The sequence below is a fragment of the Procambarus clarkii genome, chromosome 16, assembly GCF_040958095.1.
Source record: "Procambarus clarkii isolate CNS0578487 chromosome 16, FALCON_Pclarkii_2.0, whole genome shotgun sequence".
Classification (NCBI taxonomy): domain Eukaryota; kingdom Metazoa; phylum Arthropoda; class Malacostraca; order Decapoda; family Cambaridae; genus Procambarus; species Procambarus clarkii.
This window is the reverse complement of record NC_091165.1, coordinates 26170746-26187873: the sequence shown is the minus strand read 5'-3', so window position 1 is coordinate 26187873 and position 17128 is coordinate 26170746. Positions and strand designations below refer to the sequence as shown.

Below are 17128 nucleotides of genomic sequence, written 5' to 3'. Positions count from 1 at the left end.
TTATAAGCAAATTGAACAACTTTTAATTTATACTGATATGCCCCCTTAATCTTACTTTTTCGGTCATATTTAACATATATTATATTATATATATATATATATATATATATATATATATATATATATATATATATATATATATATATATACACACACTGTATATATAATACACCCTACAACAAAGTGCATGTAGTATGCAGCCTTCAGCAGAATATATTTATAAGAAAAACAAGACAAATAATATTTATTGGAAAGATAAACTACAATACTATATTGTATAAGTTGTATTTAATAAAAAATAAACTATGGTTTAATTACAGAACAGAATTATTAATCTGATTAAAATTTCTTCAAAAGCAATAACTTGCATAAACAATTATAATTTAAAAGGATTCTTAATGTCGCAATCTTCTAAAATATTTTTAATACTACATTTAGGTGGCATCTTCAACCACAGCAGAGGCTTCCTCTGCAACTTTCTTTCTTTCCTGGTACTCATAATTTAACAAACGGCAGCCCTGATCAAGAGAAAATGACAACTATTGAATACAGTAGCACCAATACAATCCACAATATATTCACACATAATTACACATGTACTATAATTGCAAAGTTCAGATTATAACAAATGCATTTGATTGATTCTCGAAATTTGGTTTCAGAGAGAATTTTGAAGTGTGAAAAGTTCCTTGACGGATACTAATTAATATTCTTGGAATGGGTCATTACTCCATTTCCCATTTACATGGGGTAGGGAGGTATCAGTCCAGACTAAAAGGGGAAACTGAATAGGGAAAGAAAGAGAAAATATAAAAGTACTCGTCCATTCACTATATCGCCCAAATTACAGTATGTTGTTGTTGATTTATGGGTGACGACGATGGAGAAATTGGATGCACCCCGGCTGCTAAACTTTACAGTGCAGTACATATCATTACAAAGAAACAACCACTATCATACATACTTGTAAGTTATCTATACTACACCATAACACCTCATAAGACTAAGTACACAATGTTCTTTATTACTGTCTAAGTAAAACTGCATATGGCTAGGCAATTTAAGGAAAATGGCAATAACCCTGATAAAGAATGCATTTAATTTCTGAGAGTATTACAGTAGTTTTATATATGATTCAAGTGTGTTTTAAGTTAGGCATGCAGAAGAAAAATGAACGACAAAACTCGCGGGTTTAAGAAAAATCTCAGAAGCCAAGAGTTGAATTAAATGAAAAACACATTTCCAGTAGGCCCACAGTAGCTTCCCAAGGCTAAATGCTGGTCCAGGCCTTTGAGACACCATTTCCTACTGGGGCCCAAGACCAGAACTTGGTTCTATCTACAAGACGTGTGAAGCTTGGGGTTCTGAAGTCAACAAAAAAAATAAGAAAAAACCCACCAGAAAGCATACGACAATGTGATGCTCTTTCAATCTGATTCATTATTACTGACCACTGCTCTCATATTTGTATATTAGGAAATTTGTCATTCTTGCTGGTAGTCTACCTATCACCTTTTTGTGTGTTCCAACTTCCAGAAAATCCTAATGTGGAACTTTGTTGAATGTCATTTTAGGTCTAGATACATGCAGTCTGTCCATCTGTCTCTTTCCCAAAGGGTTTCTGTGGTCCAATCATAAAACTGATTATATTTGTTACAAATGACCTTCCAGTTCACAAGTCAAACAGTACTGCTTATTTGTTACTTAGTAAGTTCCTCTAAAGAGAACGTTTCCTTTAATGTTCCTTTCTTTGTAAATGTCTTTAAAGATATTCCACCCATTTAGCTTTAATTATCATTTCTAGTTATTTGACTACTACACTTGTTAAGTACAGGGGTTATCTTGAGGTTATCTCGAGATGATTTCGGGGCTTTTTTAGTGTCCCCGCGGCCCGGTCCTCGACCAGGCCTCCACCCCCAGGAAGCAGCCCGTGACAGCTGACTAACACCCAGGTACCTATTTTACTGCTAGGTAACATGGGCATAGGGTGAAAAACTCTGCCCATTGTTTCTCGCCGGCACCTGGAATCAAGCCCAGGACCACAGGATCACAAGTCCAGCGTGCTGTCCGCTCGGCCGACCGGCTCCCAGTGCCTCGGTTTAAGAGTTCAATCTGTTCCTGGAGACAGCTCGTATTCCGAAAACTCGTAAACCAAAGATAATTTCCCCATAAGAAATAATGGGAAATTAACTAATCTGTTCCTGACTACCCAAAAAACCTCACTTCAAGCTAAATTTTATTGCTAATTCATCTAAATAAACCTACAAAACTATGTTCAAGTTATTACTAACCCTTGCTGATGACTGCTGTAGGCGTATGGAAGATGGTGAGGAGGGGGAAGGAGGAGAGGTGTTACTGTCTGGAAGGGGAGTTCCCTTCCATTATAACATCAGGGAGCGAGGACCTCTTTAGGGTGCATTCTCTGGCACGTTCTGCCTGCATACCACTAGGTTCTGGTTGTGGCTCACTGCTCTATTTTCTCAACAAATCTGTCCATGGAAGATTGTTTTTCCCTTCTTCACAAGATGTCTCTGAAGCGAGGCATCACATTCTTTCTAAATTTTTCTAAATTTTTCAAACCATCCCATGCTTGCCTTAAAATCTATTGTATCTGCACTCGTTCCAGGGGTTTTCTTTACAAGGTCTTCGTGCAATACCCTGGCTTTCTCACAAATGATGGCCTCTGAAACACTATCACCCACTAACTCCTTGTTGTATATCCAAATTAATAACAATTCCACTTCCTCAATTATTTGTGGTCTTTTGTTTCGTGATTGTTCTTACACCTTTTGCCTCTTTAGCACTCAATGTCCTTTTTCTTGCTATGTATAGTGCATATCATTGACGTGGCTTTGTTGTACTGCCTACAAAGTTCAACATGTGTACCATTTTCATGCTTCCGAATGATCTCTTGTTTTTCCTCTATTGTCATCCTCACATGCGCTTTCCTGCCCTGATCATTACCACTGGCTTTCTTGAGACCCATGGTGAGATATATAATAACTTTTATGGTCAAATGGCCAAAAATCCAACAAAACTCAAAATCCTTGTGAAGAATTCAGGCGGGATAGTCACTGGGTGCAAGGCACTGGTAAACTGAGGGGCGATCGCTGTGTCACCCGGCCTGTCGGTCATACAGGCCGACCACCACTAGGTCAGCCTGTACACGTATCAACACCCTCGCCTTCCGAGGCAAATTTTCCGAGCAAATCCTGCTCGTATTCTGAAAAATTTGTATACAGGGACACTCGTATTCCGAGGTACCACTGTATACTTTACCTGTAGTTTAACGGGTCTCCTCTGCTATAATGTTTTATAAATTGAGACTAGTGTACCTATGTATTTAACAGGTACCACAGTACAGTAATGGTAGTTTGCAAAGTGATACAGTAATTGGCTGTTCTGGTAACCTCAAGTGTCATTTGAAAGGGTTAAGTGGTCTGTTTCTGCTCCTTCTTTTATAAAGTGGTTACTCTGGTGGAGCAGCCACTATGTGATAAAACACTGACAAATGTACTTGCACAGGTTGGTGGACCCTGGAAAATGGTAGACCCTGTTGGAAATAATTTATTTTCAGCACACCACGGGGGTACCATTTCAATGCAGAACAGTGCCGTGATTAAGGAACAAATAAGGAAGCTAGCTTAGAAAAGACAAATAGAAAACCATTCCAATTTACTAATATAAATTACTGTAAAGAAATTACTGTACTACCTGTATTATTTGAGCAGTTTCATTAGTGAAATGGCAGCTGAAGAGTAAAAGGTTTCTTGGCTGCACCTTGATGGCAAATCTCATAAAAATTGCAGAGTACAAGCAGAGAGCTGTTGGGGTAAGAATTAAACTTTAGGAACAGAGTAATTGGCAAGTAGGTAGCTGATATCACTGATCTTAAAAAAAAAAAAAAAAAAAAAAAAAAAAATATACAGGGTACACACACAGTTCGTTTAAAGTTTTATGTTGAAACACACAAGTTTAGAAGGTCTTAAGGCGAGAGGCCTCAAATATGCCAAAGCTAGACGATAGAAGAAAAAAGAGGCGATATGATCAGCATTGACAAAATACTACTCAATCTATTGCTGCTCTTAAGTCTTGATAAGACCAGAAATATGAAACATTTTTCTTATTATAAGACTGAGGATATTCTATGTCAACTCACCCAATGTCATTTTTCCACTAATAATTTCTGGAGGTTTTCTAGTATCAGCAATGGCCGCTAATGGAATTCCCCAATTTGCAACTGGTCCCCAAAAGTGTGTGCTGTAATAAAATGCTTTGTTAGAAGACAAATTCTATAAGGTACAGTAATGATTAACTTTATTTTAAAGATAAAAAATTTACCAGGTATGACTGTGGGTACTGAAGGAGGTTGCAGGGACTTATCCACTTACTGGAGTATTCAAAATAAAATTAGAGCCTGGAGAGCTCTGGAAATCTGGAAAAAGGCAACTATAGTCAAAATATTCAAGAAAGGGGGATTGACAAGCAGTGCAAAATTCTGGCTTTAGTAATCAGGAAAAGAATAGTGGAGCACAAAGAAAAATTGTCTAATGGAGGATCATCGGGAATTCAGACGGGGTAAATCATGCCTGATAAACTTTCATTGAATCTATGACATTTAATGTCAGACATGAATGAAATTCTTGTACACTGTAGGGTATTCAAATTGTATTCACAAAGTTGTGTTTGCAGGGGTTGAGTTTCGAGTTAAGAGGCTATTTAATACCATTTACCCATTTACCCAACATGTTGGGTAAATAGTCTCACGACTTCAAACATTTTTGTAGTCATGTGGTCTAGTGGTTAAAGAACCAGGTTCGCCATGGTGCGTAGTGCTCCTGGCTGTCTGGGTTCGAATCCTTCTAAGGTGTGGAGTTTTCAGTTGCATATTGGTTTTGGGACCATTCAAGCTTGGTACCATATATATCAATTTATATATATAATGTAATTATGTGTTAGCTGGTTGTTGAGTGCTGGTCTGGACTTCTTGATACGTAGCACATCATTGATGTCCAGTCTTCTGCTGTTATACCTGTCAATTATTTCAGTGTTGCTTGTGAAGATATCTCTAGTGATGGTCAAGTTATGTGTGGACATTATATGTTCTTTGATGGAGCTCTGCTGTTTGTGCATTGTTAATTGCCAAGAGAGAGAGACATTGTCTTGCCAATATACTGAGATCTTTGGGGCTGACAGTCCCCAAGTGGGAATGTGAAGGCATAAACAACATTAGTCTCTTAGGCATTTTGCTTGGTGTCTGGAGAGTTCATCATAAGCAAGTTAACAGTCTTCTTGTTTTTGTAGTAAATTGTTAATTGTTTCTTCTAATTAGTGTCCAGGTGTTGTGTTGATTGCTTCTTTATAGGTTAATTTCTTCAACCTCAAATGGATAGTCTTAAATTTGGTTCTTTGTACACTTTGGAGGTCTGGCACACACATTCTTGGGTGGGGCCATGGGTACCCAAGAATTTATTAAGACCCTTTATGCAAGGTTAAGAGTTTTCCACATATGGAGCAATTAATAAGAATAAGAATGTCAGGACACACACACCTGTACTGACGTGGCCCCTAAAATAACGTCATTTAGAAAACTCAAACAGGAATAGTATTCTTATAGGTCTTAAATTTTTTAAACCCGTTTGCTTGACCCGAGGCTTGCTTGACCATAATTTAATGTAGATGCCCTGCTGCATGTTATTTTCTCATATACAACCATTATCTTGGAATGACAGGCATTTATATCCTCCCTCCCCCCCACTTATTTGCCTATTATGCGACTACATTCATGGAAGATGTACAAATACAATTGCAATTGTTTACTCAAAAGTGTGTGTGTACAAAGAACATCAATATACAACTGTAGGGACAGGTGTTACACAATCTATGGCGCCACTATTACCCAAGGCCTCTCCCCAAAAATATAAAATAAATGAACAAAAAATGAGACCCGTGAACGAGCCAACTGAAGTAAATCAAGAGCCCTTTAGTAATGAACAATCTATAAATAACCCAGATAACTGCAGTTGCCTTACCTCATTAAATAGTCCCTAAACTCCTTGCTCTTCAGGTGAGTAAATCCCTTCTTGATTAGTGCCCCTGCCATGGCTGTCTCTCTCACAGTAAGTAACACAGGAACGTGTGAAGTGGTGATCCTTCCTTCAGTGCTCTCAGCTGTATTTACTGAGTGTAGAGTGGAGGAGAGTGGAGGGTGAAGCAGGAGAGGCAACTCCCGGGTGGGAGAGTGTGATGCTCCACCCGCCTCACCTGCCGGCTACCGCCACCTGCCTCAACCCTCACAGAAAACTGTTCTCACCACACACTCCTCCATCTTGCTGCTGCTCTTCTTAGCCTCATAATAATAATCAGCATCACTAGCATCTCCTTTACATTGTATTTCATATGTTATTTTCTTGAACATCTCAAATATGTTACCTTATTGCTCACTTAATATTGATGACCAAACCACAACTCAGAAGATGGAGAAGTAACGACGTTTCGGCCCGTCCAGGATCATTATCAAGTCATGTGGAGTGTGGACTATTATCACACGACTTGATAATGATCCAGGACGGACAGTAACGTCGTCGCTTCTCCACCTTCTGAGTTGTGGTTAGGTCATTATTTCTTCATCCACGTTATTGTCACTCGTAGGCCTCACTTGATATTGTTTACCCCACTATACGTATTAATACATTTTCTCTGAATTATTGTAAGATCTGACATTTGCGTCATTGCAAACAATGGCAACCTGTTGCAGACTATCCTTGATACAATTGCAAATAAATGTATTGAATGTGGACTTATCGTCTCCATAAGTAAAATTAGGACCTTATGCCCCCAAAAATCAATAATCCTCCTGTTTTTAAAGTCAGTGATCAGCGCATTGAAAACCGCAGGCAATACAAATACCTTGGTGTGAATATTAATAGTGACATTGTAAGTGAACTACAGTTTAAGCGTAAAGAAAGGCTAAGTCCTCTTAAAACGCTTGCTGGACAGCACTTTAGTATTCATGTCAAATATGCCAGACTGTTCTACATGATGTTCATCAGGTCACTAGTCGACTACCATGCCCTGCACCTTATTTGTCTCCCTAGCAATAGGCTGAAAGCTTTAGAGAAAATCCAAAATGAAGCCATGCGGATAATTCTTGGAGCCCCAGATGTACAAGAATCATCCACATGAGGGAGGAGCTGAAACTCCCAACCATATGTGAAAGAATTGAGCAGCTCAGTACTACTTTCTGTGCAAGGGTGATGAGAGATTCAACATCACCCTTACTACTTAGAGAAAAATTGACTAGTGCTGTACGTAGGCGGGAGAGCTCTGTAGCTCTCATCCTCTCACTTTCCCAGTTTCATCTCCTGTTTTTTTTTTTTAGTGTTGTTTTCCTCCTGATGTGGCTGTATAGCAGTTTTGGTAGGGTCTTGGCTTTATTTGCTATGTGATTTTCAAACTGCCACTCTGCTTCTCTCCTCACACTGAGGAACCCATTTCTGGCCCTGTGGTATCTCCCTTTGCTCTCTGGTGTCTTAATTTGTTATTTCTGTAGTTTCTCCATGCCCTTAGTGTTTAGTTGCCTTGCATCCTTACATGCCTCACTGAACCATGGATTCCACTTTTGTTTTTCGTTTGTTCTTTCTGGGCCGGAATAAACCTGTTTTCTGCCTCCTGACACTTCTATTTGATGTAGTCTATCATGCCTTGTACAGACGTTTCTCTCAGCTCTGTCTACCATGGTACTGTTTCTATTAACAATTTTCTAATCTCATCATAGTTTCCGCTTCGGTATGCCAGCCATTCACTTTTCAGTCCTTTCTTTGGATAGGTTATTCCAACTTCCACTAGATACTCAAATGTTAGAACACTGTGGTCAATCATTCGTATGGGAGGTTCTAATTTGACTTCCTTTATGTCTGACTCATTCAGAGTGAATATCAGATCAAGTCTTGCTGGTTCATCATTTCCCCTCATTCTTGTGGGCCCCCTTGACATGTTGGCATAGAAAGTTACTTGTCACCATGTCTAATAATTTAGCTCTCCATATTTCTATCCCTCCATGTGATTCATTATTTTCCCCAGTCTATCTATCTTTCCGTGGTTGAAGTTACCCATGATTAACAGTTTAGATATCTTCCTGCAGTCAACAGAAGCTGCTCTCTTTATTATATTAATGGTTGCCATGTTGTTCCTGTCATACTCCTGGGGTCTTCTGTCATTTAATAGGGGTTATATAAATTACTACCGCCATTATCATTGGTCCTCCCATCGTGACAGTGCCTGCTATGTAGTCTCTGAAATCTTCACAGCCTTTGATGTCCATTTCTTCGAAACTCCATTCCTTTTTTATCAGCAGAGCTACTCCTCCTCTTCCCTCCCTCTCTTTCCTTACTATACAGTAGTCCTGTGGAAACACTGCATTTGTTATTATGCCTGAGGTTTGTTTCTCTGAGTACTATTTCATCTGGGTTTTCTTCTTGTGTCCTTTCTCCAAGTGCACTTGTTTTATTCGTAATCTCATTTATATTTGTGAATATCACTTTGAAGCTCACTTTTATCTGTCCATCCTCACTTACTCTTACTCTTGTTGGCTGTTCCACTGGTGCGGGAAGTTCACGGATTGGGCTGCATGGGTGGGGTTGACGAGCTGTGCGATACTTAACATGGGTTCAGAGGATGCTGGGGTGGGGCATAATTCAAGGGATAGAGAAGAAGGGAGGACTTGGGGAGAGGGGGGATTGGTGGGAGGGGGAAACTGTGTGGGCATTTAGTGGGGGGCTGGGAAGGATTGGAGCAGGGAGGACATCTATTGGGTGGAAGGTGGGAGCGATGTTCTTCTCTCTGGGAATGCTGAACTGCTTGTGGAGGGTTCCCCACTCCCCTCTGGGGTTGTAGGGTATGGGGCTGTGGTTCCCTGATTCCCTTCTCTCTCCCTGCACTTCTGCTGCCATAATTTTCTCATCCCTTGTCATATCTCTCTGAAGGAATACCGTTTTGAAATCTGTTACATATAATAATCTGCTCTTCCTAGCTAGAAGTTTCATTTTTGTGTTCTTGTTCGTGAATACTACCTTTATCAACCAATCTCTGTCCTTGTTGTACTGGCCAAGCCTGAAAACCTTTTCTATATTTTGTTCAGCCCTCTCCATCTGTACACCATTCATGATCTCTGTCATTGCAGCTTTGTCCTTATCTCTCTACCCCAACTTACTGGAACCTTCTTGTTTCTTAATACCTACCACGACTACTGCCCTTTTCCTCTCCAACAGCTGACAAGTACATCTTGCCGTTTCCTGAGAAGTGACTGCTTTCATGGTCACTTCCTTTATTGTGGTCATTGCTTCGGGCTGTTTCTAAGCATATATGCGAATGAGGCTTGTACTATGGAAGTCCCTTCCACTGATATATTTCCAGCTTCCTGAGGGATGTTTGGTGTCTGATACTGAGTAGAGATCTCTTTCAGGCTTTTTAACTCCTCCTCTGCTGCCTTCAGCTCATCCTGTAAGCTGAAAACAGCAAAGGAGGCAGTTCCACTTCATCCTGTAAGTGGAGATGTTGGTGGAGTGGGGACTGTCGGTGGTAGAGAGGGAACCAGGAGCTGGAGGCCATGTGGTAGAAAGGGAGACAGGAGCTGGAGGTCATGTATTAAGAAGAGGCCAAAGAGCTGGAGGATTGGTTTTAGGTTGTTGTTGTTGTTGTTTATGATTCGCTGTTTGAATCATAACGTCCAAAGCAGCAGGGGCTATGGTGAGCCCGTAGTTAGGTTTTAGGGGGTCAGGATCCTGAATAAGAATGTTACAAAACAAAACGATATTCTTTATTTAATTATCCTTTCTACATGGACAATTATCAATTATTTTTCAATCTTAATGCTAAATGCAGAAATGGTTGAATGATGCTACCAGTCCAGTTGTGTTGCTTCTCGCTCCTCTCCTTCTATCCAGGAACGAACAAAGGAGAAGCATCACACTAGACCAGAAGAACAATAAACACATTCACATACAAAAATATCTACCACCAGATAACAGCCAACATACCCATTAAACTGTAAGGTAGCCAGCCTGTGACCGTAGAGGTTGACAAGGTTTCTGAGTTCCTGAGAAAGTACACACTACCATCAGAAGGGCCATCCTGTATGGCTGCCAATAAGACAACAAATATCACACAACGAAGAAGCCGCATTGGTATGAACAACCGGCAAAAGTTTCCGCAACGCGAAAACAAATATGATGAATTTCAATGATATTTTGACTTTAACAGTACATCTGAGGGCAGGGCTGAAGATAAGAGAGAGTGGTGGATGAGTGGAGGGAGGTTAGTAGATAGAGGGAGGTGGTGGGCAAGGGGGAGGATATGAGAAAAGAGGGGGGCTAACTGAATAAGTTAAATAGTTGACTGATAAGGTAATGAGAAATACATGAAAAAATTATTCTTGTTTATTTACTATTTCTTATGTAAGAATAGACATTTTTAAATGAATTCTGTAGAGGGCGAGTGTGGTTTGTATGGCCTACAAGACAGCCAGTGGGTACACAGTCTACCTTGTATAATGGCTTATTTATAATATATACAAAATAAAATTAGAATAATACGAACACAATAACTTAGTATAATTCAGTATCAGAAGGTGCCACTGCAGGTTGGATCTGTATTAGTCACATGTCCCCAACCTACTTGGGTCCTACAGACTGAAACTTCTGCTAGCTGTCTCTCATTAAGTTCACCTATGAAAGGGAGAACCAGCAGTACAGGGAAAAGTGTGGGGGTTGGACTTAGTCGTGGAGACATCACCACCCACCGTAGGAGACTAGAGAGAATGGGTTACGAGTGGCACTCAGGTCCTAGCGGCGAGTGGAGTTACCTCGACTGCTTCTCCGGCCGACACACCAACGCGGTTCTCAAAGGAATTGTCCAAGTCTCTTTCTGATGATAAACCTACTATCGGTCTGAAGAGAACATCATCAGTTGACCGAAATACTCCACTAGAACCCAAATGGCTCCCCAAGCTCTCGCCGAGCTGCGACAGCCCACCACCAATACCCAAAGAACCGATTCCTGCTCCAGATCCGTGGCCCACACCTCCCAGGCCTGGCAGGGCAACACCAGTGGCACTTGCCCCAACTCCGGAGAGAGACGAGACAAGTGAAGACTTTAGTCCTGCACCTCCTAGGTCTTTCAAGGAAACTCCTGCACCATTAACACTTTGAGATAATCCACTACCTGCCCCACCAAGACCCAATCGGGCGTCTATTTCAGGGCTGCCTGCACCATCGGCGACAAGAGAGAGAGGACCGACTGCGTCTCCAGTTGGTCCTGTACGTTGTGCGGCTACGGAATATCCTTCTAAGTTACCTGCGGAAAGTTGCTGAAGCTCCTCAGCAGACGGAGGATTATCATACTGCACGAAGTACACCTCTGGGTCGTGCTGGACTTGGGGCAAATTAATTATCTTCTGCTCGTGTACTTGAGGCCGTTGGTGTAATACATAGATCAGGGTCTTCTGTTCCGTCCGTGGAGGCAGGATAGGCTGTGGTGGTGGCTGTGGTGGCGGTGCACGGATAAAAACAATCTTGTAATGCTTGCGGGGTGGTCCGGCGGCAATAGGAGGTAAGGATTTAACTGGCTCCGGATGTGGAACGTTCACGTAGATAGTTTTAACAGGCCCGACGCCGACATCTCCACCGAATGGTCCGGGGGCGCCGTACCCAGATGATAGAGGAGGGGCGCTGTACCCTGATGAGAGAGGTGGGGCGCCATACCCTGCAGCAGGACCTGTTGCTCTGGAGCCGTGTACTGGCTGGAATCCGCCAAATTCTAAGGCGGGAGATTTCTCTGGCAGTGGCGTAGAGAACACCTGGGCAGCTGCGACCACCAGGAGCAACACACGCTACGGGACACACTCATGTTAGACATATATGAATATACAACTCATTAGGAGTTAGCACAGTCATTATGACAAATTTATTAACAACTATTTTATTCAAGTCGTAAAAATCTTGCTGAAAAAGTATATATAAATATCTATTGTATCCTATTCAAAGTAGAATAGTGAGGACTAAGTATGTCTTCAGATGAACAAATTTACGTTGACAGTGAAGAGGATAGAGTGACTAGTTGAGTGGTTACCAGGGAGGAGGTTATTAAGCAAATAGAAAAATTAAATCCAAATAAGTACCCATGGCCAGACGAAGTGCATGACCAGGAACGTAAATAAAGGATTTGTGAGCCCTTATCTTAGATATGTAATAAATCAATATAGTTGAGCAGAGTCGTGGCAACCCTAGTCGTGGAGGGTTGTTAATGTGGTACGGATTTTTAAGAAGGAAGATATAAAACTTGCGTCGAACTATCGGCCAATTAGTTTAAAGTATATTGTCGGAAAATTGATTGAATCGATAATCACAAAAGCCATTCGTCCATATCTTGAATAACATCTACGTCTGTATGAATGTCTGTCTGTCTGTATGTTTATCCAAGATTGGAGGCCAAATACTCGGGGGCCTCACTAAACTTGGCAGGATTAATGTTGACTTTACTAGGAGTGTCATAAGGGGGGAGGGGGGGTCTAGGGGTCAGTGTCCCCCAAGAACAGCCGCACTATCACTACTTCACCAAGTCTGTAGATGTGAAATGTTCTGACCCGAGTCAAGGAGTTTAGCGTAAGTTTACATAATTGTGAGTTCAGATATTGACTGAAATGACCGGAGGGTGGCACCATGAGAGGGAAGGAGGGGAAATAGTAGAAAGGGAAATAGAGGGAGGTAGAGTGAAAGGGAGAATGGTAGAGTATAGGAAGGAGGGAGAATGGTAGAACAGGAGAGAAACGTCCAGAGCCACACAAAGAAATTGAAATTGAAATAAGTTTATTGAGGTAAAATACACACAAAGGGATGAGGTAGCTCAAGCTATTCTCACCCCGTTCAGTACATCGTGTTAATACATACATATACACACATCACAAACAATAAACATATTACCAAACATTCTGAGAGATAAACATCTACATTTCCTACCACACAAAGAGACAAACTGAAAGAGAGCCGGGCACTGCCGGGTATCCCATCTATTAGATTAATAAATTATTTAAAACACTGCATTACTAAGGCAACCTGTCTTCTTACAAAGAACGTCGCATTTCGATCGTATGTGTTACATAAGGCCAAAAATTGTCGTACTGGAAAATGGAAGCGGCTCGCGAAAGTAACGTACTGTCCCGTTTTCTGTTTTGGGTCCTCTGATAGGTTAGGAGAGGACACTTTAATTTGACTATTTTCTTGACGTTGGGAACCTTATGAGGATGGGCAGACTAAGGGCGGCTCATGTTTGAAAATGTGTTTTCATTCGGATCCAGCATATCTGAGGCAGTTGATGGTGGAAAGGTTTGTGGCGTTGTGTACTTTACCAAATCTTTTAATACTGTGTCTCACGAAATATTGATTAGAAAGATAAAGGCACACGGTACTGGGATGCTATCTTAGGTCGGATAAGGGCATAGTTATATCAAAGGAAACAAAGGGTTAGTATAAATGGACATGTTGACCAGATTTCAGTGGCCGAATTTGTCCATAAGAAGCAGTAAGTGTGATTAGTGTGAATAAGCAGTAAGTGTGGTTACGCAGCCACAACACCCAGGTACCAGGTGGGTGTGGTCGTCTCGTCGCGTCAACTTCTACAACACAAGTTGTTGTGTCATCTAAAGGAACCATATTTGTCGACACTTGCCAAACGTATTTCTTCATTCACGTCTCCAGAGTTGAATAGCCACATATACAGTCACTAACACATTGCTTAAGTTCCATCCCATATATACCACGGCTCAAAGTTGAGATAACTACAAGTAGATTACATATTTGTTATCATTATAATTATTACCGGATTTATTAATTCATAATATACTTAATTTTGATATTTGATATTCTGAGAATGATTAACCGCTCAGAAAAATACCCGACGGTTACATAACTTTACACAGTAACAGATGTTCCGCTGAACTAATTATCATTATTTGACAAAGAGCTATTTTCGCCTACAATGATGTCTGTCTATACGGAAATGCTTAAGCAGACACGACCATCCCTACAAAGAAAGAAAGACTAATTTAAACAAAGAGATTGTAGAAATAAAACAGAGACTGAAGCAATCATATCAGATTGAAGAAATAAAACTAGAACAGAAAGCCTTACAAGAGATAAATAAAATTAAAAAATATTTCTACACATATGCGAAATCAAAATAAAAAACCTGTCAATATTGGACCAATACTTACAAGTGAAGATTCATACAAAGAGGAAGACAAGAAAATTTGCGAAATCGTAAACAAAGCAGAATAAGGACGTGTTTGGCACCCTCCAATAAACAGAATGAAACTGGAAGATCCGGACATCTTTATGCATGATATCCTAACACCTGAAAATTTAACATAAACACAAGTTCTGCAAATGTTGAAAGAGAAATTGACAACAAGCCCTGGGTCCAGATTCGTGGAATTCAATATTTACAAAGAAATTAAAAGTGCCGGTAGCACAAGCACTCAGTATAGTGTGGAGGAAGAGCTTGGACACAGGGGAGATACCAGAAGCATTTAAATCAGCTTTCTGGGTCACCCTTGAACTTCTAGGGTCACCCTTGCAGCTTCCGAGGTCACCCTTGAACTTCTAAGGTCACCCTTACAGCTTCCGGGGTCACCCTTACAGCTTCCGGGGTCACCCTTACAGCTTCCGGGGTCACCCTTACAGCTTCCGGGGTCACCCTTGAACTTCTAGGGTCACCCTTGAACTTCTAGGGGTCACCCTTGCAGCTTCCTGGATCACCCTTGAACTTGTAGGGTCACCCTTGCAGCTTCCGGTATCACCCTTGCAGCTTCCGGGGTTACCCTTGCAGCTTCCAGGGTCACCCTTACAGCTTTCGGGGTCACCCTTGAACTTCTAGGGTCACCCTTGAACTTCCAGGGTCGCCCTTGAACTTCTAGGGTCACCTTTGAACTTCTAGGGTCACCCTTGAACTTCTAGGGTCACCTTTGAACTTCTAGGGTCACCCTTGAACTTCTAGGGTCATCCTTGCAGCTTCCGGGGTTACCCTTGCAGCCTCCGGGGTCACGCTTGAACTTCTAGGGTCACCCTTAAACTTCTAGGGTCGCCCTTGAACTTCTAGGGTCACCTTTGAACTTCTAGGGTCACGCTTGAACTTCTAGGGTCACCCTTAAACTTCTAGGGTCACCCTTGAACTTCCGGGGTCACCCTTACAGGTAAGCAAAGACAAAGAAGACGTGTTTGTCAAGCGTAGGGTGTGAATGTTATCATGTTGATGATGGGCCGCGGGTGCTGCTAGGGGGGGGGGGTGTCCTTATTCATCACTCCGAGGGACGCTGACATCTTAGCAGTTCTAGGAGAGACAAGGTCGCTTCTCGCCAAACTGTGAGATATCACTAAAATACAGAAAAAACTCATCCCTGGTCATCACTGGAGGCACTGTCAATAAAGAGGCAGGGTCGACCCTAACCATCACAGCGGCACTACCAATAAAGCAGGTACGGGTCGTCTCTCGTCATTGTTGAAGACATCCACCACTGAAGAAGCGGAGAGTTGTCTTCCATTAATACATTACAAACACCACCACCACGGACGGTGTTAAAGGCCGCTGCTCACTAGCACCTAACGCCGCAAGAGTTTGAGATGTGCTGAAGGTGTTGCGAGCGTCCGGGTATTGCCATTATTGGCCACAGTGAAAGTTGGAACAGTCTTCTTGTTGCACTAGTCACACTACTTATTGTGGCACGCCCATGTGTTGATGAATGTTGGAGTTGTGTCCAGGAGGAGGTAGACGGTAGGCATAGTGACTAACCATCAGCATGGTGGTGAGTACTGTGGCAGGGCGCCCGGACACACACACACACACGAGCGTCGACACGTCCCTAGAAGATAAGCAGCAGCAACAGCAGAAGACGCAGCTAGACAACTGAACCTGACAAGAGCGCACCACTGAGTGAGCCAGGCGACGCATACGCCGCTTTTTATACCCACTCTCACTTGTGAGCAGTCCAGCGGGTAGTCGACCCGCGTGGCCGGCCAGCCCACTTGCTCGCTAGTCCCACCCTGTCACACCACCTCCATCCACGTTTGATCAACCGGTCTGAGGTCAGCACTGTTAGGTTAATCTATCCGGCGTAATCGCAGTGCAACCTAAATCAAGTCTGCTTGAGGTCAGTTTTTGTTTAAGGACAGTTCTGAATATCTGGAAATAGCACATTCTTCTTGGTACAGTTGCACCTGTACAGGAACTAGTACCACTAACAGAGTCAGGCTCATCGGTAAAGGACAATGTATTAATGGAAGACAACTCTCCGCCTCATCAGTGGTGGATGTCTTCAACAATGACGAGAGACGACCCGTACCTGCTTTATTGGTAGTGCCGCTGTGATGGTTAGGGTCGACCCTGCCTCTTTATTGACAGTGCCTCCAGTGATGAACAGGGACGAGTTTTGTTCTATATTTTAGTGATATCTCACAGTTTGGCGAGAAGCGACCTTGTCTCTCCTAGAACTGCTCATCGGTAAAGGAGCCAGTTCCACTAACAAGAGCCAAGCTCAACAGTAGAGGAGGAGCCCACCCGTGAAAGACCAGTTCCACCAACAGAGCCGGTCCACGTGTTTTCGTTCCCGCCACTCACAATACTCTCGTATAATCTACCTTGGCAGGGGCCACCAGGTGCAATGGTCACCTTGGCAGGGGACACCAGGTACAATGGTCAGGAATTCTACTCTAGCACAACCTCCAATGCTTCCCTACAAAACACTTCTCTTCTAGAAGAGAAGCAGTGTTTCCCCTTCTCTTCTCAAAAATCACGGTTCATACTGTCCTACTGGTTTCCTCATTTGTTGTACTACTACTACTACTACTACTAATAATAATAATAATAATTGTAGGGTTTAGGGTTTTCTATGAAAGCCTGCAATTGTTGTGGCACTTGTAGTAGTCAACTTTGAATTCCCCCAAAGAGGTAACCAGGAACCAGGAACAAGAAGAACCCATCAGTGGCAGAGATGATAATCAGAGGATGTAATCTCTTCCACGTTGATGTAACCTTGTAATTAGGCGTCGTTCTGTCTTAACGGAGTGCGCTAGAGGGCGTA

At 42.1% G+C, this 17128-nt stretch overlaps 2 protein-coding genes across 2 annotated transcripts; both read right to left on the bottom strand.

Annotated features, from left to right (window-relative positions):
- Positions 1-268: 268 nt before the first annotated feature.
- Mpc1 (mitochondrial pyruvate carrier) lies at positions 269-6293 on the bottom strand. Its single transcript, XM_045745271.2, has 4 exons — positions 6033-6293; positions 4160-4260; positions 3715-3824; positions 269-518 (listed from the first exon to the last, which is right to left on the bottom strand). The coding sequence occupies exons 1-4, from the start codon at positions 6101-6103 to the stop codon at positions 435-437; spliced, it is 366 nt and encodes a 121-aa protein (XP_045601227.1). The 5' UTR covers positions 6104-6293; the 3' UTR covers positions 269-434.
- Positions 6294-9801: 3508 nt separating this feature from the next.
- Positions 9802-15964, bottom strand: LOC123760222 (uncharacterized). Its single transcript, XM_045745730.2, has 2 exons — positions 15841-15964; positions 9802-11887 (listed from the first exon to the last, which is right to left on the bottom strand). Exons 1-2 carry the CDS (start codon positions 15847-15849, stop codon positions 10835-10837), a joined length of 1062 nt encoding a protein of 353 aa, XP_045601686.1. The 5' UTR covers positions 15850-15964; the 3' UTR covers positions 9802-10834.
- Between the last annotated feature and the right edge of the window lie 1164 nt (positions 15965-17128).

Coding starts and splice junctions, on each gene's coding strand:
- Mpc1 (XM_045745271.2), bottom strand. CDS start 6,103: ATGGCAGGGGCACTAATCAAGAAGGGATTTACTCACCTGAAGAGCAAG. Junction 4,261..6,032: donor TTTAGGGACTATTTAATGAG/GTAAGGCAACTG, acceptor ATTTTATTACAG/CACACACTTTTGGGGACCAG. Junction 3,825..4,159: donor TAGTGGAAAAATGACATTGG/GTGAGTTGACAT, acceptor TTACCCCAACAG/CTCTCTGCTTGTACTCTGCA.